General features: G+C 47.7%; 1 protein-coding gene across 1 annotated transcript in view; it reads right to left on the bottom strand.

Annotated features, from left to right (window-relative positions):
- Positions 1-446: 446 nt before the first annotated feature.
- Positions 447-21,956, bottom strand: part of LOC132581046 (uncharacterized protein K02A2.6-like) — a gene marked incomplete at its 3' end in the record, with an annotated part of 49,664 nt that continues 28,154 nt past the window's right edge. Inside the window, exons 2-6 of the mRNA XM_060252084.1 lie at positions 4,972-5,114; positions 3,453-3,782; positions 1,788-2,900; positions 1,219-1,658; positions 447-1,059 (exon numbers count right to left, since the gene is read on the bottom strand). Of these exons, the coding sequence (XP_060108067.1) occupies positions 447-1,059; positions 1,219-1,658; positions 1,788-2,900; positions 3,453-3,782; positions 4,972-5,114 (2,639 nt within the window). The remainder of the gene's footprint in view (positions 1,060-1,218; positions 1,659-1,787; positions 2,901-3,452; positions 3,783-4,971; positions 5,115-21,956) is intronic.

Genomic DNA, 21,956 nt, shown 5'->3' with positions numbered 1-21,956 from the left:
CCGTTAGGCTCCTCGCTGGATATAGCCTCGTCCGTGTCCGTGGGGGCCTCCGGAAGGGTGCGGCGCCTCAACTGATCAATGTGCCGCCGTAGTACCTGGCCCCCCTCCGTTGATATGTCGTAGTGGCGGGACCCGGTTACCCTCAGTACCCGCCCCGCCACCCAATCGGGGCCCCTTGCATAGTTTCGGGCGAAAACTGGGTCGCCCGCGAAGAAGCCCCGGGCGGCGTCTCGGACTTCGGGGCTCCCGCGGGTGTCTGAAGCCCGGTCGGGATGCAGCCGGTCCAGCCGGGTTATGAGTTTGCGTCCCATGAGGAGCTCAGCCGGGCTGACTCCTGTGACCGGGTTAGGGGTGATCCGATTATCGAAGAGGAACGCGGCCAGCCTGTGGTCCCAGTCCCCCTGTACAATTCGGCCGAGGGCCTCCTTTGTTGTGCGGACCATCCGCTCCGCCTGGCCGTTGGTGGCCGGATGGAAGGGAGCCGACCTTATGTGCCTGATCAGGTATCTTTGCAGGAACGCCTGGAAGTCGGCTGAGGTGAAGGCGGCCCCGTTATCAGAGACTATGGTGTCCGGGATGCCATGTGTGCATAGGACCCTGCGCAGAGCTCTGATCGCGGCTGTGGACGAGGTGGACCCTACGGGGATGACCTCCAGCCATTTGGTGTAGGAGTCCACTATTATGATGAAGGTCTGCCCCTGGAATGGGCCCGCAAAGTCGATATGGAGTCTCGACCATGGTTTCCGGGTGGACTCCCACCTAGTGACGGGGGCGCTGGGCGGCTCGGGCCGGGATTCCTGGCAGGTCTGGCACCCGCGGACCCAGCCCTCGATCTCCCCGTCCATTCCCGGCCACCAGACGTAGCTCCTGGCCAGAGCCTTCATTCGCACTATGCCGGGATGAGTCTCGTGTAGGGATTCTAGAACACGCTTTTGGAGCGGAGGTGGAATCACTACCCTACTGCCCCAAAGTATGCAGCCCTTGTGTGCGGCTAATTCCTCCCTCCTCGCCTTGTAAGGCTTGAATTCTTCCCCCATGTTTCCCTCTGGCCACCCCCTCACCACCCAGTCGAGCACCCGTGCCAGTGTCTTGTGTTTCTGGGTGGCCTTGGCCACCTCCGTTGCGTGGAGGGGCGGCTCTGGGAGGCTCTCTATCATCATGACCTGGTGTGCGGGTGCGGGGTCCGGACCCGTCTCCGGAAGCGGCAAACGGCTAAGCGCATCCGCGTGTCCCATAGCCTTGCCGGCCCTATGAACCAGTGTGTACGTGTATGAGTTGAGGAATTGGTTCCACCTCAACACGCGCTGTGAGAGTATTTGGGGGGTTTGTCGGTCTGGGGCCAGTAGACCTAAGAGGGGCTTGTGGTCCGTGGCAATGGTGAACCTTCTCCCATATAGATACTCGTGGAACTTTCGGACCCCTGCCACGATTGCCAGGGCCTCTTTATCTATCTGCGCGTAGTTGCGCTCGGCTGAAGTGAGCGTGCGGGAGTAATATGCGACCGGTACCTCCCTCCCGTCCGGAAGCTGGTGCCCCAGGACTGCTCCCACCCCATACGGCGACGCATCGCAGGCCAGGATGACGGGGAGGGCCTCGTCAAAATGGTGGAGCACCGCATTGGACACCAGGACGTCCTTGACCGCCTGAAACGCCGCGGCCTGTCGTTTGCCCCAAACCCAAGGGGCTTTTTTGTCCAGCAGCCGGTGAAGGGGCTCCGCCAGGGCTGCCTTGTGGGGGAGGAAGGAGTGGTAAAAGTTGAGCACCCCCAAGAAGCTTTGGAGCTCCGCTTTACAAGTGGGAGCCGGGGCTTGCACGATGGCTCGGGTCTTTTCTTCCGTGGGGTGGATTCCTGCTGCGTCAACGGCGAACCCCAGAAACTCTACCCGTGGAACCCCCAGCAAGCATTTCTCTCTCTTGACCTTGAGCCCCGCTGCCTGGAACCGGCGGAGCACCTCTCGAAGGCGGTTGCCGAATTCCTCGGGGTCCGGGGCGGCGACTAAAACGTCGTCGAAAAACGGCTGGACTCCTGGGATCCCTTTAAGGAGAGCGTCCATTAGGCTCTGGAAAATCCCCGGAGCGACGCTAACCCCAAACTGAAGCCTCTTTACCCGGAAAGCCCCCCTGTGGGTCACGATCGTTTGGGCCTCCGCCGTCTTATTGTCTACTGGGAGCTGCTGGTAGGCCTGGGCCAGGTCTAGCTTCCCAAATATCCTAGCCCCCGCTAGGGCGGCCAGGACATGGCTCACCACCGGCACTGGATAGGGGTTGTCCTGTAGTGCCTTGTTTATGGTGCATTTATAATCGGCACAGATCCGCACCTCCCCGTTTGGCTTGATGGGGGTAACGATGGGGGTTTCCCAGGTGGCGTAGTCCACCGGCTCCAGGACGCCTTGTGCCGTGAGGCGGTCTAACTCTGCCTCGATCTTAGGTTTCAAGGCGAACGGAACCCTCCTGGCCTTGAGCCGAATCGGTCTGACCGTGGGGTCTAGGGGCAGGGAGATGGGCGGCCCCCGGTAGCTCCCTAGGGACCCATCGAATACCTCGGGGAATTCCTTGCAAATCTCCCCGAACCCCCGGGGCGTTATGGTCTGGCCCACCCCCTCCACGCGGATTCCCAAGGGTTTGAACCAGGCTAGACCTAGCAGGGTGGCCAGCTGGCGCTTAACCACCAGGATGTCCAGCGGGCCGTGGAAGGACCCCCGCTCGACTTGTACCCGCGCCCACCCCGCAATTTGCACCGGGTTCTTCTGGAAGTCCCGGAGTATGAAGTCTGCCGGCCGAAGTTGCAGCCGCTGGCGGGGACACAGTTCTCTTAGGGTTTCTTCCGCAATAAGGGAAATGGAGGACCCTGAGTCCACCTCCATTTGGCAGGGGTTCCCCTCTATAAGGACCGCCACTTTGATTTTATTGGGGGAATCGTGGGGCAAGTTCAGTACCTGTAGGGACGTGGAGTCTACCGCGTGGGACTCCGCGGACTCGTGGTACGTGGTCGGCTTCCTGCGGTTGGGCTTGGCTCGGCAAGCCCTGGCAATGTGGCCGGTCTTTCCGCAGCTCCTGCAGTCCCAGGTCCGGTATTGGCAGTCTCTCTGCTCGTGGGGGCCGCCGCAGCTGGCGCACTTGGTGGCCGGGGCTCTCTCCGACGCTGGTGGTCGGTCGGTCGCTCGGGGGCGTTGGGTCGCTCTGTTGGGTGGCCCGGCTGGGCGGCGTAGCTGATGGGCTTCCTCCTCCTCGGGGCCGTCTTGGTCCAGCTCTCCGTGGTGGGCAGCTTCCATCTTGGCCCGGGGAAACGTTCGTGCGGTTCGTTCCCATGCCACCGCTTCGCTGAAGGCGGCCTGGAGAGTAAGCTCTTCTTTGGCGAAGAGCTTCTGCTGGAGCCTCTCGTCGCGGAGGCCCCACGTGAATCTATCCGCCAGGGCTTCCTCCAGTTGGGGGAGGTTGCAGTTCCCGGCGAGTTTACGGAGGGCCGCCAGGTAGTCTGCGGCGGACTCGCCCGCGATCTGGTCCCGTTTGTGGAACAGGAACCTGCGAGCCACCCGCGAAGGCTGTGGTGAGAAGTGTCCCGTGAGGAGTCGGATGATCTCGTCGTAGGATTTCTCTGCCAGACGGGCGGGTGCCGAGAGACCCTTGGCGATCTCGAACGTGGCAGGCCCGCAGACGCTCATGAGAACGTCCCTCTTCGCTCCGGCGTCAGTGATCTTGTTGGCCCGGAGGTAGAACTCGACCCGCTCCGCGTAGGACTCCCATCCCTCTGGATTGGTTGGGTCGAAGGGCTCGAGGTAGCCGGTGATTCCGCTTTGGTTGGCCATGATGGCGGCGACAGTCGCTTGTTGCCCAGATCTCCGTCGTAGCCGCTGCGGCTAGGATCCCATCCTCGTCGCCAGTGTAACGTACTCGAAGCGGAGACGAGAGTAGGGCAACATGGTTTATTAGGAGCACGTTGCAAGAGAGAGAACACGCGGGCCGGGTCCCGCTTATGTACAATCCCGGGTACAGCCTACTGGGTTGGTTGGACCAATCCAGCCCCGTTGAACTTCCCGCCACAGCTGGAGATAGGCGGGGACAGTTGCCCCCCCCGTCGGGTCGCATGACATTTCTTGATACACTACAAGAAATATCTGGGGACTTTGGGTGTGCATCCAGGAGACTTTGGGGTGGAGCCAGGAGATATTGGGGGTGGAGCCAGGCCCAAGGGTGTGACAAACATAATTGAACTCCAAGGGAGTTCTGGCCATCACATTTGAAGGGGCAGCATACATTTTTAAATGCCTTCCTTCCATAGGAAATAATTAAGGATAGGGGCACCTTCTTTTGGAGCTCATAGAATTGGATCCCCTGGTCCAATCTTTTTGAAACTTGGGGGTATTTTGGGAAGAGGCACTGGATGCTATACTGAAAATATGGTGCCTCTACCTCAAAAAACAGCCCACCCTCAGTTACCCGCAGATCAATTCTCCATTATTTCCTATGGAAATAATACTCCATACAGAATACTAGAGTTCCCAGCAGACATTTCCCTCCCTTCCCCTTGCTTTTTGATGACCCTAAAGCCATGGGGAGGGCCTCCAAACCGGGAAATCCCCTGCCCCTACCTGGGGATTGGTAGCCCTAGCTACGCTGCTCTCTCTCACACACACTCATACCCACCCACTTACTAGCTCTAAAACGAAAGCAAAATAAATGGAGGGGCTGTGCTCTGAAGAGCTTCTGCTACTGACCCTTCCCCGTGAAGTACATCCTGCTTCCTGCTCAACTTTAAAGGCACACACACACAGGCATTTTGAAATGGGGCCTGTTTGTAGGTTTCTAAACCTGCCTGAGATCTATAGGTACATGCAGGGTTGACTCGCCCACTAGGCAAACTAGGTAGCTGCCTAGGGCACTGGGAGGTGGGGGATGCCAAATTGGGCTCCCCCCCACCTGGTACCCATGGCCTGCCTGTCTCCCTCTTCACCACCACCCTCCCTCACTTACTCCCTTCACAGCGCTGCAAACCAATGGCTCCATCATTTCCGCCAGCCCACGGCTGCTCCTTACTGGCCTCGATGTGGATGGTGCGGCTTCTAATTCTTTGAAGAGCCTGCGAGAAGAGACTTCACTCCCCCTCACTTCTGCTTCTGGGAAGGAGGGGAAGCAAACTCTCTTCCTGCAGTGTCTCCAAAAGATAAGATACTGCACCAGCTGCATCGAAGCTGGGAAGGAGGGTGGCGGTGAAGGACCAGCTTCGTGGGAGGGGGCCCAAAGGAGCGTGGGGAAGGGAAGGAGACCGACGGCGGGGGGTAAAGACCAGCAGCGGTAGCAGGGGGAAGGGAAGGAGAGCAGCTGTGGCGAAGGACCAGCTGCGGTGGTGGGTGGGGGAAAGAGGGTGGCAGCGGGGGGGGCGGGGTTAAGGACCAGTCTCGGTGGGTGGGGGCAAAGGGGAGGAGGGCAGGGGGTGGTGGGCAAAGAGCCTGCCTGGAGCGTCACGTGGCCATGGGCCGGTGCTGGGTACATGGTGTCTGTGGGGGTGGGGAGAAGCCTGTAAATCCAGGGGATCCCCCTCTGGGACCTCAGGATTGGGAAGCCTAATGGTAGGTGGGGCTAAGAGAGTTCTTTGCAGAATTGCTCTTGGGAGGAACAGCTCTGTGACAACTTGTAACTGTCCCAAGGTCACCTAGCAACTGCATGTGGAGGAATGGGGAAATCAAACCCAGTTCTCCACATTAGAGTCTGCCACTCTTAACCAGTATGCTAAACAGGCTCAGCAAGCAGCCTGACAAGGCTTAATTTTTTTGGGAGGGGGGCAGCGGTTCCAAAGTGAAATATTAAAAAAAAAAAAGGCACAAGGAAAAATAATAATTAACAATACATATCATGGACAAAGAAATGCAAGTAGTCTGCTAGTAGCTGGGGGAGGGAGGGTAGATGACCCATGAGAGTGTGAGGCTCAGTACAAAGCTACTTTCTTTGTGATAAGTTTGGAGTAGTATTATAAAAATCTTTGGCTTTGGTCTTGGAATCTTTGAGAGAACTAGGAGCAAAACAATGGCTTAAGGCCAGCTGATGTCATAGGAGATTGACACAAGTATGAAATTTGTCCATGGAGCAGAGCTAGAAATTGACCCAACTGATATAAATTGGAATATAAAAAGTTTTTTGGATCTAAATGCGTTGATACAAAGACTCTTAGAGTGCTGTATTGTCCCTTATTGCCAGAAAAAGGAACCTCTGTTCTGCTGCAGCGGCTGTAGATTTTTTAAACTTTGCACATATGAATTGTTATAGAATATAATAGAATCATAGAGTTGGAAGGGGCCATACAGACCATCTAGTTCAACCCTCTGCTCCATGCAGGATCAGCCTAAAGCATCTCCAACAAATCATCATCCAGCCGTGTTTTGAAGACTGCCAATGAAGGGGAGCTCACCACCTTCCTACCCAGCTGGTTCCACCTCTGAACTACTCTGACCTTCAATTCCGCCCCCCCCCCTTAATATCCAGCTGATACTTTTCTGCTTGTAATTTGAGCCCATTGCTTTGGGTCCCATCCTCGGCCACCAAATGGAACAGCTCCTTGCCCTCCTCTAAATGACAGCCTTTCAAAGAGAGCAATCATGTCACCCCTCAATCTCCTCTTCTCCAAACTGAACATTCCCAAGGCATTCAGCCTTTCCTCATAGGGTTCTTCCTCCAGGCCCTTGATCATCCTTGTTGCTCTCTGCTGCACCTGCTCGATTTTGTCCACATCTTTTTTGAAATGAGGCCTCCAGGAAATTGTTATGTGTTATGGACATAGTTTGTATTACATTTTGCACTGAGTGACATTTTGAGCACTTTAATCTCTTATATATGAACTGGGTTGATGAAACGATTTAGTAAATATTTTGCATTGTATAGAGAATCTTCATTATAATGATGCTGTGCAGATACTCATTATAGGCCTTTGATTGAGGCAGCAGATGTCAAGGAACATTGGCCTCCCCTGCCTTAATTCCCTCAATTACATGACAGTGTTATTACCTCTATTAGGAGTGGTTGAGTTATTCCACCAGAACAATCCACCACCTTCCCTGGCATAAACTCAGTGCATTCTATAAGTATTAACCACTGAGCTGCCTGTTAGGTAATTTTAAATTCATTATTTAAATCTGAAATGGTTGGAATTAATGTTTTTATGGAACTGTTTATTAGATATGATCTGAGCCACTTCTAAGCCCACTTGTGGGGTAGGGTGAAAATATAAATAAACAAATAAATCTCAAAGTGTAGAAATGTTGCAGTAATATTCTTTCTTTTTTAAAAAAATGGGGGAATGAACACTTTTGTAAGCCTCCCTCACTTCAAAATTTAGTCTGAAGTCCACTTGAATGCTGTAGAACATGGACATTCCTTCAGAACACCATTCTCGCCCTGACTGCAGTAGCTTGATTTTCAATGTCAGCTATATCATGAGGTGCTCAAAATCTCTCTCAATGTAACTGTTATTCCATTTTGGGAAAATTTATTCACAGTGTAATATTGATATTACTGGCAAACATGCAGTTGTTAGCAGTTGGATAACATTGCTGGTGTGGAACTGTGAAACACAAAACATGTTTAAGATCTTGTAACTTGTAAATATTAATCACTCATTGCAGGCATGCTATCAGAGGGGGAGGGGTCTTTGCATGAGGAACATGAGCCCGAGGCACACGCTCCCCCTGTGGAGTCCGCTAATGGTGGGTACTGCATCCAAAACCTGAGTTTCCATGCAATCACTGTGCACTGACAGGAGACAATCCTTTTTGACCAGGGGGAAGAGAAACATGTAATCGGCACTCTCAGAGGGAGTAACTCAGGAGTTCTTAGCAGAGGGCCTAGGCAGTGTCAACTGGATTTGTAAGTGGATTCCTCCAGTGTTATGTGCTGTATAGCTCGCAGCTTGGTAAAAAAATGTGCTACAAAATTGTCAGATAGTGGAGCATAACTACTGGGCAGGAGGTGGTTGTGGAGGTTTTAGAGATAGTCTCAGTATCTTAATAGTGGTATTGGAACCACACTCTATATCTGTGTGCAGGTGTGTCGGGATCTGAGAAGTAATTTAGCTTAACAGCTACAAAAATAGTGTGCTGATATGCCATATATTGTCATTATTTCAGTCATGTTATTACTGTTTACTGAAGTTTTTTTTGGCTTATAGGACTGCCACCTTGTTCTTTGCCCAAAAGGTGGAGTGCCATGCATACCAACTCAACCTAATAGAGAAATCAATGATTAGACTAAGAAGAGAATTTATTAGACTTCAGGTAGCAATGGAACCCATGGACAATGAGGAGGAAAAAGAGGAAAGGAGGGGAAGAATAAGCAGGGAAAGAAGACGAATGACTCTATAATATATTTTATTTTTAATCCAGTTGTTTTGGGTGTGGGTTCATTGTTAATAATATTTTCACAATCATATAAGTTTACTACACATTTGTTCTCAGAATCACAATACTTGCAGTAAAGGTTAACAAAGTTGAAAGGTTACGTGTATCTGTCTCATTTTGTAACAAGGTCAAGTTTACACATATGTCAACATATGTGTCTGGATCCAGTTTGTCACACACACCCCTTCTGAAAATGACGTTATCTGGGTTTCTGTCCCCACCATCAGGAGAGGACTAGAAAATGGATGGTGGTGAGAGAAAAACAAAACATGCATGCTCAAATATCCATGAGACATACTGGTGCCCGTGTGCAGCTATGACCTTAGTGATCTCTTCATATTTCTATGACACTACCTCAGTGCATCCTGCCCCATTTTCTCTCCCCATGGAACCAATAGATTGAGAGTCTTCTTGCATTGCCATGACACACCATGAACAGCCATTATGAAGCTTTCCCACCAGAGAAGTACAGTGATGTCACTTGGAGTAAAGTTCCAGTCCGGAATCATGCTCACTGATATGGAAGCCTAACTAGGAACTATTTCCACCATTGTTCCACCCCAAGAAGTGGCAGAAGGGCTCTTTTTTTCTTGATTTTGTCACTCAGAAACACACACAATCCTTTAAAAAATTGTTGCAAATAAAGACATAAGCGGTGATTCACAACTCTTGCGTGAAGATGTGCATGTCGCTGTTGAGTGAAAATGGTATGGAAGATTCAGAGTTCCCAAATGGCTTAGGTTTGCAATGGAGAGTTCAGACATCTGAAAATGTGGGGTGAAGGAGACAATTTTACTTAATTCTCCCTCATTGTTGCAGCTTCCCATACTCTGGTGCATTTTGTTTGCCAAGTTCTCCCATCCCTTAGAAAGGATTTGGTGGTTAAACATCAGGCTGTTTGAGGAAGGGTAATATGAAGAAATATCTGATCTGCCAATGCCTTCTGCAAGCTTTTCTGCTGGATCCAGCCCAATAACCTCATGGTTAGCCTAATATATACACTGGCTCCATTCCAGGTTATGGTGAGGTACAGGCTGGCCACCTGACAGAAAATATCAGAGTAGTCACATACACAAATTGTCACTGAGCCTACATCAGAGAGTGGGAGAACTGTTGTATTGCTTCTGTTGAAGAGGACTGTGTATAATTGAGCTTTGCTGAATGTGTGTGTGTGTGGGGGGGACCTAGGAAATATAGAAAAAGAACCACAAAATGGCTCCGTTTGACCAAAGAAAGCAGTTACTCCAGGACAGTGATCGATTTCCATTTTGGCTTGGGATTTGCGCTCAACTTCTTTTTACTGTTTTTACAAGGGGGTTCACTAGTTTCTGAATCGTAAGAGAAACAATACAGGCAGGGGAGGAAGTTGAGGGTAATGCTTTAAGTGAACAAGGCCACAAGGTAAGTATCCTTACATATACATTAATAAATTCATTAAAGTGCAGTTGCATTCCACTGAAATTTGCTACTATTAGATATGGGGCTAGCGTGATTTCTTTTGCTTGCCATATTTTTCCCCCTGTAGAGAGGTAGTTAATTTTATTTTGAAAACAGCAGTAAAACCTAAGGTGTTGCTGGCTCATACTAGGCATTTTTATTCTAGCAGTGTTGTTTTGCATGGCAAGTCAATGACATTTAATGACTTCTACTCTAGCATTCTATTATTTCTCAAACTTAAAAGCAGAACTGTTATCCAAAGATACATTCATTTCTGGGTTCCTGAAGATCAGCTGCACTTTTATGTCCCCAATTGGCTCAGAGAGCCAGTTTTGTGCCACAGCTGTGAGGCCTACCTCTGTAACTCACAATGCAGCTCTAAGAAAAGTTTGTAGCTTTATAAGCCCATTGATTTCAGTGGAGCTAAAAGAGTGTAACTCTGTTTAGGACTGCACTGTCAATCAATTACCATTCTCTGCAGACTCCAAGACAATATTTGAGCAAAAGATTACGTCACCTTCACTACTCCTTGTGTGGTTTGATAGGCCTATAGAGAAAGCAAACAACTTTTGTTAGATTAGCTATTAATCCTGATGTCTTGCAGCCTTAGGCATGTAAGGGTTGATTGAAAGGACCAAATAGTCATAAACTGTGTTATTCCCTGGGTTTTCTCAGGGTTTCCATTTTTTTAATATGTGCAAGCAAGTTCCCCAATGGATACTCACTTCCCAGGTCTTAAGGGCCTGATTCACATCAGGATCATAGTACTTGAGGAGAAGGGGGCTTTAGCCTCTCCCCTTCTGTTTTCTAGGGTTGCCAAGTCCAATTCAAGAAATATCTGGGGACTTTGGGGGTGAAGCCAGGAGAATTTGGGGGTGGAGCCAGGAGACATTGGGGGCGGAGCCAGGAGCAAGGGTGTGACAAGCATAATTGAACTCCAAGGGAGTTCTGGCCATCACATTTAAAGGGACAGCACACCTTTTAGAATGCCTTCCTTCCATAGAAAATAGTGGATAGGGGCACCTTCTTTTGGGGCTCACAGAATTGGACCCCCTGGTCCAATCCTTTTGAAACTTGGGAGGTATTTTGGGGAGAGGTACTAGATGCTATACAGAAAATTTGGCACCTCTGCCTCAAAAAACAGCCCCCCCAGAGCCCCTGACACCCGCAGATCAATTCCCCATAATTCCCTATGGGAATCGTTCCTGGAGGTGCATAATGGCTGTGGGGGTGGAGCTTCCCCCGCCAGCCAGCTGGCTGGGGGAGGGGGGAAGCCTGTAAAACCAGGGGATCTCCCTCTGGGACCTGGGGATTGGGAAGCCTACTGTTTTCCCAGCCTTAAATGACTGGGAGTGGGCACAACTTATATTAGATACTTATGGGATACACAGCAGTTTCCCACAGAGCAAATAATACTTCCCTAGGGCCATTTTGCTGGGGTGGGGGAAGTGTAGATGACTGGCAATGGCAAACCACCCCATAAAAAGTCTGCCATGAAAACGTCTTGATGCAACGTCACCCTAGAGTTGGAAACGACTGGTGCTTGCACAAGGGACTACCTTTACTTTTAGCTTTAGGGTCATTTTGGCTTGGGAAAATGGAGCAGAGGGAAAGGCATAAGTACCCACTTCCCATGAGCTGTTGTCTTGCTCTGAATTGAGCCACACCCAGTGTGAAACTCACAAACACAGATCTGACTAACAGTCCTCAAGAGACATAAGCTAAGGAATGTGTATCATATGCAACAAACTTTGAGACCAGTGGCACCTTTTGAGACCAACAAAATTATAGCTTTCATACGCAAATGCACTTCTTCATATACCTGTATCATATAGTTAGGCTGTAGTAGTGACTACAGAACAAAAGTGAGTGGTTATATCTGTTCAGGTTCTGCCCACCCCCCATGATGTAATACCAGTGTAGCAGCAGCAAACATACATGTTACAGGAAATACCACGTGACCCTTTTCCCTGTACCAGATGCCAGTAACAGTTGGACTTTTCCATCATCCATGAGCAGGTGACTTAGAGGCTAAGTAGCTACATGTCTCATGCAAGTAAGGAAAGCTTAGCCCTGATTTTAAAAATGAAAAATAGTTTTGGAACATAGGAATTTAGAGGTAAGAAATGTAGGGAAGTCTGTACTTAGCACCTGTTATTTTGTTGCTCCAATTTGAACCCCATATGCTGCTAAGGTCTTATGGGGAGAATGGTTTGATGCAGAAAAATAGGTAGGATAAGGTTAAGCAAGAAGCAAACGTACTTTGAATCTTGAAAGGAGAAAGCTGCTGGGGGAGATGGTTGGAGAAATTGTGTACAAGGAAAAAGTTAAGATCACCCCTTCTCCTAAATTTGCTTTTCACTTAAAATTTTTTTGCTGAGATTCAGTTGTGCACATTTACATCAAACCTCTTGCTTGCCCACAAGAAACTTTTCACACACAAAGGCAGTACTCAAAGTGATTGACATGTCTGCTATGGGTGGCAGCATAGCAGAAATATTACTTAACATTTTTTTTCACTGTTCTTTCTCCACCCTGCCTTTATTTGAAATGCTTTTCAGGACACATACTGACAGTTCTTGCAGTAATGCCTCCTACAATATTTTATTTAGCCTGTAGCACGTGTCAGAGGGGTTCCGTACCACAGTGCTTCCTTTCTGAAAGGTTAACGGTACTTTTTAATAACAGTTCCTTAGGTCTACAGCACGGAAGGTGGAGATCAAGCGGCCCCCAGCAGCTGTGCCATTGTTTGAATGCACAACTGTAGAGGAAAATACGGGGAGGGGGAAGAAAAATTTAATTGCATCAAGTTCACTGATGAGTGATGGCAGCACATTGTGTCACCTTGAATTAAATTGCTTCTTGCCGTTCAAAGGGGAGAAACTGCAGGCAGAGTATTTTTCTGCTGTCTTGCTCACCTTTCTTCGCTGCCTTCCCCTCCTTCAATTTACTAGGTGCCATATTAGTTACAGGGACAGAAACTGGACTGTAATTGGGTTGAGTTGCCATCTGAATTAAATACCTCAACAGACACTTCTGTTCTCTATGCAGGACAAGCAAGTTGGTCTCTATACAAAAGAATAGACAAATAAATGTTATTTTTTTTTAAAAGGCGATGTTCATTGTCATTCAGTGGGAGAATATTTTCATTTCCCCAGGGCAGTGTGTTACTGATCTCAAAGTTACCATTCTCCAGACAAAATAAAATAAAAATGTCAAAGGCCCACTGATAACATGCCCCAAGGACATAACAAGGACCTGAGATCCCTCAACTATTACAGGTGTTCAGCTGAGCAAATTAGATTGTGTTATCATCGATTCTTGCTCTTCTGAATGGTCTCTAAGAACACCTCTACCTATACTTCCTGCATTTCATTGCCCTTCGACTTTGCTGCTTACAATTTTTCCTTCCTAACCTTGTTGCTGGTGTGACAAGATGATGCTCTATGAGTTGGGCAAACCTCTATAGTATTATAGAATTTTGCCCAAATCCTAGAGTGTTGCCACGATGTCATGCTAGTGACATGATATCACTTCTGGTATTTGTCAGAAGTGATGTCATGTTTTCAGTCTGACACCATTTCCCCTAATCCTGTGCCCCCCACCTTCCTGCTGATAGCTGGCAACCATACTTTATCTGCCCCCTCCCGGTCTTTTGCTTTCCCTTCTTGGAGAGCCAGTTTGGTGTAGTGGTTAAGTGTGCGGACTCTTATCTGGGAGAACCGGGTTTGATTCCCCACTCCTCCACTTGCACCTGCTGAGATGGCCTTGGGTCAGCCATAGCTCTGGCAGAGGTTGTCCTTGAAAGGGCAGCTGCTGTGAGAGCCCTCTCCAGCCCCACCCACCTCACAGGGTGTCTGTTGTGGGGGAGGAAGGTAAAGGAGATTGTGAGCCGCTCTGAGACTCTTCGGAGTGGAGGGCGGGATAGAAATCCAATATCTTCTTCTTCTTCTTCTTCCATCCCCCTGGCAGTCTCTACCTAGGAAAACTATGGCTGAGATGTGGTGCCAGCTGCTGGACTTAACTACATGGTGGTAGACTGCAAGGACTTGCACTTTCCTCTGAACCCCATTTCCAACACTCTTTCCTCTTTCCCTCCTGACAAGCTGCATATTGTTACCTTTTCCTGCTTCCTTCTCTCTTTCCTACCTACCCACCAACCAACTTTTTATCCCCACCCCCCTCAGTCTTTGGGTATATTTATTATTTACTTAATTTCGGTCTTACCCTTTTCAGCAGTGGGAACCCAAAGAATCTTAAATTATTCTTCATTTTATCCTCATAACAACCATGGCATGTAGGTTAAGCTGATAATGTGTAATTGCCCCAAGGTCATTCGGTGAGCTTTGACTGTAGAGCAGGAACTTGAACCTGGATCTCTCAGATCCTAGTCTTAAATTCTAAACACAACACATTTAGCAAGTAACTGGGCCTGGATCAGTCATGCAAGTTGGGGAGCAGCAAGCTGCCTGGTGATTGCTGGGGGGGGGGGGGGGGGGCTTGCTCTGACAAGTGCTCCCTCAAAGGCTAAAACACACTCAGAAATGGCACATTTCCCTGCCTTTTACTGACAGAAACCCGGGGTTGAAGACATAAAACTGGAGGTTGCCTAGCAGTGTTCACAACGATGACTTTTTTAAAGCTAACGGTGCTGTTTCTGTTATTTTGAAGAGTTTGAACACATACCCACTGTACTTCCCCCCTCCCTCCCCAATTTCAGACCTTTCTGTAAATCTAGAGCTTTTTACTTTCCACTTTGGAGAAAAATTGGTCTTGTCTGTTCATGGCTCTAGTCTCTGGAGTTACATATCCACATATTTGGCCATGTTGAGAATTAGATTCATTGATTCCCTAAAATATGGGTAGAACACAGGTAGACACACAGACACTGCTATGGGCAGCAAATCTACATCTCAGAATTCCTAAGAGAAAGTCCTGTTCCATCGAGTTGCTTCACTGTTGGGAGAGAACTGTTTGTTCTCTGTCTGATTTTTTCTTCTGCCTAAAAACTAAAAAAAACCTCACACATGAGCATGTATATGCATATACACACATACAGGGCTCACCTCAGGGCATCTGGTGGTGCCACCCCCACCCTGCTGCCTTCCTCTGAGCCCCTGGTGAGGGAGTGCCACAGCGGTGGCAGTGCGGCACCTGCGCCTCAGAGTGTGTATGCTGCCCAGCTGCTATCGCCCAGCCACTGTCACTTCTGGAAGCCTCCAGAAGCGATGGCAGCCAGGTGGTGTGCACACTCTAAGGTGCAGGCACTGCGCCACCACTCTCGCCCATTTCCCTCACTGAGGAGGTGAGGGTGGGGTGGGGGCCCAGCCTGGTGCTCCCGAAGGCTGTGCCCTAGATAGCTGCCTACGGCTTACTAATGGATGGGCTGGCCCTGCACACATATACTCATCTCACCTCACCTTCTCCAACCTCCCAGTCAAGGGCTAAGCTATCATCTCATAATAATTAGTGGCCACTGAGGAAATGGCTGTGACCATTAAGAGACATTAGCATTCTTTTGAAATGACTCCAGTGCCTAGGTGAAAACTATTCTGATAGACCCAGTCTATTTCCTTATTTGCCCCAAGTTTGATGCTGTTAGGAGGTAGGATTTTTTTTCCTGCTTCCCCACAGCATTGCAGTGCATCTGTGCACTTCATGCTGTTTCCCCTGCTTTTTCCCAATCTCTTCCAAACCTGCTTTGCTGTGAAGTTCTGGGAAAGACTGCAGGAAAGCCTCAATGGCTGCCATGTGGGTAAGAAATTTGAAATTTTCCCATTCCTGCTCACGCAACAACCATTTTCCCTGTACTTGTCCCCATGCTAACTATTTCTTCCCCCTTGCCACTGGGGTGCCTCCCCGCCCCCTTGAATTGTTGTAGTGCTATTATTTAATTGCCAATCTCTGTGAATAGTGGTCTGATCTGCTACCATATGAATAATCGGTGCAAGGAGACCAAGTGTGGGACCTGCTGCCATGTTCCTGCTTGACCTTCCATGCACTGATTGTACAGCTCTGAATTCCCAGTCTCTGTATAGCCTAGGGTTGCCAAGTCCAATTCAAGAAATATCTGGGGACTTTGGGGGTGGAGCCAGGATACATTGGGGTGGAGCCAGGAGCAAGGGTGTGACAAGCATAATTGAACTCCAAAGGGAGTTTTGGCCATCACATTTCAAGGAACCGCACACTTTTTAAATGCCTTCCTTCCATAGGATATAATGAAGGATAGGGGAACCTTCTTTGGGAGCTCATAGAATTGGACCCCCTGCTCCAATCTTTTTGAAACTTAGGGAGTATTTTGGGAAGAGCCACTGGATGCTATGCTGAAAATGCGGTGCCTCTACCTCATAAAACGGCCCTCAGAGCCCCAGATACCCACGGATCAATTCTTCATTATTTTCTAAGGGAATAAGTCTCCATAGGGAATCATGAGTACCCAGCAGACATTTCCCTCCCCATCCCCACCCCACCTCCCGCTTTCTGATTACCCTGAAGCGGGGGGAGGGCCTCCAAACCTGGGGATTGGAAACCCTAGTCTAGCCCCTTTCATTGTGGAGCTGTAAGAGAAAAGGCATATCTCTGCAACAAAAGGGCCAGAGACCTTTTAAAAAAATTAAAGCTGAAATCCTATAACCACTGCGGCAGCTGTGGCAGAAATGGAGAAGTGACACAAGGATGTCTCCATGTGGAAAGCACACTATTCTTGGAAATGAGACAGTAGTTTCATGACAATTTTAAACCACTCTGTGTGCTGCTTTAAACACTGTGAATAGGGGAGGGGGGAGGAAGTGGTCTGATCTGCTATCAGATGATGGACACATTTTCCATCATCTGGTATAGCCAGAAAAATGGTTAGATCTTCCTTATTTGGTTTGGATGTGAAAGCTGGAGAAAATTCCATTTGAATTATAGTTATTCTTCTGGGGTTAACAAAGAGGTCAGGTCTGGATCAGATTTTCATTAGTTAATTTCCAAATGTACGTTCCTGACCTTTTCCAGGTTTGATTGCATGTCTAAATTGCTCAGTTTTTCAGTGATCTGTCTATAAGACACATGTAAGCCTAGTTCAAATAACTTCAAACAAGACAAAACTATGAATGGAAGCCCCTGACCACCAGTCAGACTGCATAATCACGTGCATGCTGAACTTCACACATTCAAACTCAGGGCATATGAATAATCAGTGCAAGGAGGCCAGGTGTGGGACCTGCTGCCATGTTCCTGCTTGACCTTACAGGCACTGATTGTACAGCTCTTTGCAGTTGCTTGCATAGAGCCAAGCCTTTTTTTTCTTTTTTCTTTAGCAGGAACGCACAGGAACACAGTTCTGGATGGCTTGGCATCAGGGGGTGTGGCCTAATATGCAGATGAGTTCCTGCTGGACTTTTTCTACACAAAAAAACCTGCAGAGAGCTATAGTATTAAAGAGAAATTACCACACTGCCATAGCTAAACAGTTAGGTGAGGACATGCTGACTTTTGTTGTCTTGACAGTGGATTTGAAGTTGACTGTGTTATGGTGACAAGATTCATTGAATGGAACTATGTTCAGGCGTGCTGCTTTGATCTCTTAAATATGCCACCTCCTTCCTTTGGTCATGGTGGCATCAGGTCTAGTCTGTGAAAGTTGCTGGGACATTTATCATCATCTCAGTAGACAAGGAGAAACCTGATGCTGACTCCATCGAATGCAACAAGCTTAAATACATGCTACACATTCAGTAAAGGGAGCCCTGAACTTTTATTAGAGATGAAAATGTACTCTCCTTAGGATTGTGACAGGGATTTCTTCAGAGGTAATAATGTCTCCAGAGATACTCTGATAGGAACAATGGATTCAGGTAAAAAAATGAATAATGTATACTCTGTCCAATTTGCATCTGAGGCAGCTGAGTTTATTGTAAAGTTGAAAGCTACAAACCTGCTCTAAGATTTCCTTAACATTTGTGCCTTGTCAAATATGCTTCTCCCCTGCACCTCTGAGTCTGGAGATAACAGGACAAAAAGAAAACTCATTCCAAACCCATCCAATGAGCCTCTGTTTGTTTTACCACATTAGAACTAACGAAATGGCTTAACCTACAGAGAGGTCATTTTTTAGCAAAAAAATTGCATCTTGCTGACAGCTCGCATGCCAAGCTTCAGGCCAATTCAATTGAAGAACAGCTGTATAATAAATCAGTTGGGAGAAAAGGAGTTTTGACTGAAATGGCAGCCCTTGCTTAAGGTTACCGCAATGGCAGAGCTGTATGTTCTCTCTCAAACACACACACATTCTCTGTCATATATGGCTTGTTGAAGAAGGTTTCTTACGGCAAGATGGCTGTCTTTGGTTTTTGTTTTACAGAACTGCTCATCTGTGGCTTTACAGAACCGAGACAAATTGGTTCATTCCAGAGGTCTGTGATCCAGTGGATATCATGTTGACATGGGAGGTCTGTCCCCAACCTTATACAGATGTTCAAAAGCTACCTCTCTGTCATTATTGGATGAAACCAGAGGGTAGCTGCATCTGTTTTACTCTGTTTGGGAACTTTGGGCTAGCTGCTATCAGAGACAACCATACTGGGTTAGTTGAATTCAGTGGGCTAATAATAACAAAAGAGTTTGTACCTTCAGGTAGTGCCTGGAGATCCCCTGGAATGACAACTGGAATTAGAACTGGTTAACTCTCCACCAGTTTGAAGAAAAAATGAACCTACCAGACTGACTGTTTCCAGTCCGTTTTTCATTACATAAGATGAAATGAAATGCTACAATGAGGATTTGATTTGAACTTCGATGTCAAGTATTGCTATGAATATAAACAGTTTAATAAAACAGGAGTCCAGTGGCCTCTTAGAGTCTGACAGAATTTACTCCAGCATAAGCTTTCATGAGTTATGGTGGAATAAATTCTGTAAATCTCTAAGGTGCCAATGGACTCCTGTTTTATTTTGCTGCTACAGACAAACATGACTACCCCTCTGGAATTATAAACAGCCTAGCTACTGAATGGAAGAACTGTATCTCTTTTGGAAGGTTAGTGTCAATCCCTTTTTAGTTGTGTTGCTGTACAACAAATAGTGTGCATTTCTTTTTGCTTTCATTTCCCAAAAAACTATTTGCTTTGTTTTCATTTATGTGGCATATATATATCTCGGCTTGGCTTCGCGAACGAAGATTTAAGAAGGGTGCAGTAGTCCACGTCTGCTGCAGGCTCGCTGGTGGCTGACAAGACCAATGCGAGACAGGCAGATCCGGCCACAGTGGCTGCAGGGAAAAGTCTGATTTGGGGTTGGTGCTGTAGCAGTGCGATTCTTCCTCAATCTCCTTTTGTCCTCGAGACCAGCTATGCGTGCGTTCTCAAAGGAAGAGACAGCCTGGTGGATGGTGTGCCTCCATGCTTTGCGATCTGAGGCTAGGTCAGACCACTGGTGATGGTTGATGCGACAGGTGCCAAGGGATTTCTTCAAGGAGTCCTTGTACCTCTTCTTTGGTGCCCCTCTATTTCGATGGCCGGTGGAGAGTTCGCCATACAGGGCAATCCTGGGAAGGCGGTGGTTTTCCATCCTAGAAATATGCCCTGCCCAGCGCAGCTGCATCTTCAGCAGCAGTGCCTCGATGCTGGTAACCTCTGCCCGCTTGAGGACTTCAGTGTTGGTCACAAAGTCACTCCAGTGGATGTTGAGGATGGTGCGAAGGCAGCGCTGATGAAAGCGCTCAAGGAGTCGCAGGTGATGACGGTATAAAACCCACGATTCGGAGCCGTAGATGAGGGTGGTCATCACAACCGCTTTGTAAACATTGATCTTTGTGCCTTTTTTCAGATGCTTGTTGCTCCATACTCTTTTGTGCAGTCAGCCAAATGCACAGTTTGCCTTTGTCAGCCTGTTGTCAATCTCCTTGTCGATCTTGGCATCTGAGGAGATGATGCACCCCAGGTAGCTGAACTGCTGGACTGTCTTCAGAACTGATTCACCCACAGTGATGCAGTGATGAAAAACTATATACAGTGATCACCCACAGTGATGAAAAACTATATATATATATATATATTTCATTCAAGTTGTGATGAATTTTTTAGAAACTGCACTCTGTACTCATGGAAACATTCCTATCAAAGTTTAGGTAGCTAGAAGAAAATGTCACTGTTTCATGGACAACTAAGGCAAGTATTTCTGACTATAACATTTATTTTTCTATTCTATTTGGATAAAATATGCCCCTCATGTAAAAGATCCACCCTGGCCAATTTAGGCCTATAGGCTATAAAGTACAGATTTTTATAGGCAATTAAATTCTCACATGACAAAACACAATGAGGCATTTGGTATCCCAGGAGGGCACGCAGAGTTACCGAACAGGCAGAGGGAGTTGTTTGGTATCCTCAGGGAAGTAGTGTGGGCATGGAGCACTGCATGTGCTAAGGGGGTACCATCTCTGCCTTGATTTTAGGCATTATGTCCATCTGTTCCTTGTTCAGCCAGGGAGTGTGAGTGCTTGGTAGAATGCAAAGTAACACAACCTCAAATAAAGCAGCTAGCTCAGGTGAAGGGATGCTGGCCGAAGGGTTGCTGCTTTTATATAATTAAGAAAGCCCTCCTCAAGTCACTGCTGATTGATGGAAACACTGCGGGAAGCAAAACTTACCAGCAAGAAGACTCTCTCTCTCTCTCTCTCTCTCTCTCTCTCTCTCTCTCTCTCTCTCTCTCTCTCTCTCTCTCTCACACACACACACACACACACACACACACACACACACACAGAGTCTCTTCCTCTCCCTATGACCGCTTTTAATAAAGAAATGCACATCTCTATGTATGACGTGATGCAGGGCAGTAGATATCGGGATGAATGAGTTTATTCAAAGTTACCAGTGTTTTAGCTCGATGCAGGATGCATCTGAATGAAGATTTGGGAGAATGGTTGATGCAGATCTAATACACAGTTGGGCCTTATGGACTCTATGTTCTTTGGGGCTTTGACTTTCACTTGTCTTCCACCCATCGGTGCAACAGGCAGGTTGAAATGTTCGGTATGATCAGTCACGCACATCTGGTTCAGTACAACATAAAGGACCACTCTAACTTGGATTTGAAAGCTGAGCTGAGTCTCTGCACAGAGGACTTCTATAGTCTGACTGCTTGAGCAATAACTTCATACTTTGGCTTGTTCCTTAGAAAAGAAATAAAAGTTCTTTATTGTAGGAGAAATGGATAGGAAAAGCAGAGTAAAGGTTTTTAGTTAGCTGTCTAAGCTAGGATGGAGAGAGATTGTGGAAAGCACATCCAGCTCTAATGGTTGACAAAGGGGAAGGGGGGGAAGTGACTGGAAGGAAGGAACCCTGAAGTGTAGCATTCTGGGTAACAAGGGGACAGAAGCAGGAGTGGACCAAAGAAAGGTCAAAGAACACTCTACTCCTGTATGTTAAGCCAAATGCCCTCAAAATGAGGAATCTTTTTACCAATTTATACCAGGCTCAACCATCCAGAGGGTAAATGCTCAATAAAAAGGACTCTAATTTAATAAAAACCAATTGTAATTTATTTAGAATAATAGTTCTTTCACACAAGATAAAAATACAATACAATCACACATTCACACAGGCCTAAGAAACACAGATAGATTGATAGGGGAACATATAAGGGTAAACAGACAGGGTAATATTTACCATCGTAGTCTTCGAGGAAGGTTCCAATGGCGACATAAGAGGACAGGGGAAATGGACCCAAAACTGTGGCCAGAATTGGGGATGGATCTAGACAGCGGAACTGGGATACTGTTAGATGCGCACATGAGTGGAGTTGGGTCAGAGGTTAAATAGGCTCCCTTAGGCCCCTTAAGGGATGGGAGGTGATGGGGAGGAGGGATGGGAGGCTCTGTGATGACCATGAAGGCTGGACATTAACAGAGCCAATGGTGAGTCCTTTGGTGACATCCAATTGGGTGTTTGCTTTGACCAATGAACTTCACCTTCGTCCTGGACAACCAGGAAACTTCCAGGTTGCGACAGGGCCTGGGGCGGCTCCAAAGGTGTCAGTATGGAAATGGTTAGGTACTTGGGATTAAGTGGGCTTATCTGGGAAGGTGACAATAGGGAATCAAATATTGACCTAGGTATCCCCGGTGGAAACAAAAGGACTTGGTTGTGAC

The sequence above is a fragment of the Heteronotia binoei genome, chromosome 13 (genome assembly GCF_032191835.1).
Source record: "Heteronotia binoei isolate CCM8104 ecotype False Entrance Well chromosome 13, APGP_CSIRO_Hbin_v1, whole genome shotgun sequence".
NCBI classification, from domain to species: Eukaryota; Metazoa; Chordata; class Lepidosauria; order Squamata; family Gekkonidae; genus Heteronotia; species Heteronotia binoei.
This window is presented reverse-complemented; position numbering and strand designations above follow the sequence as displayed.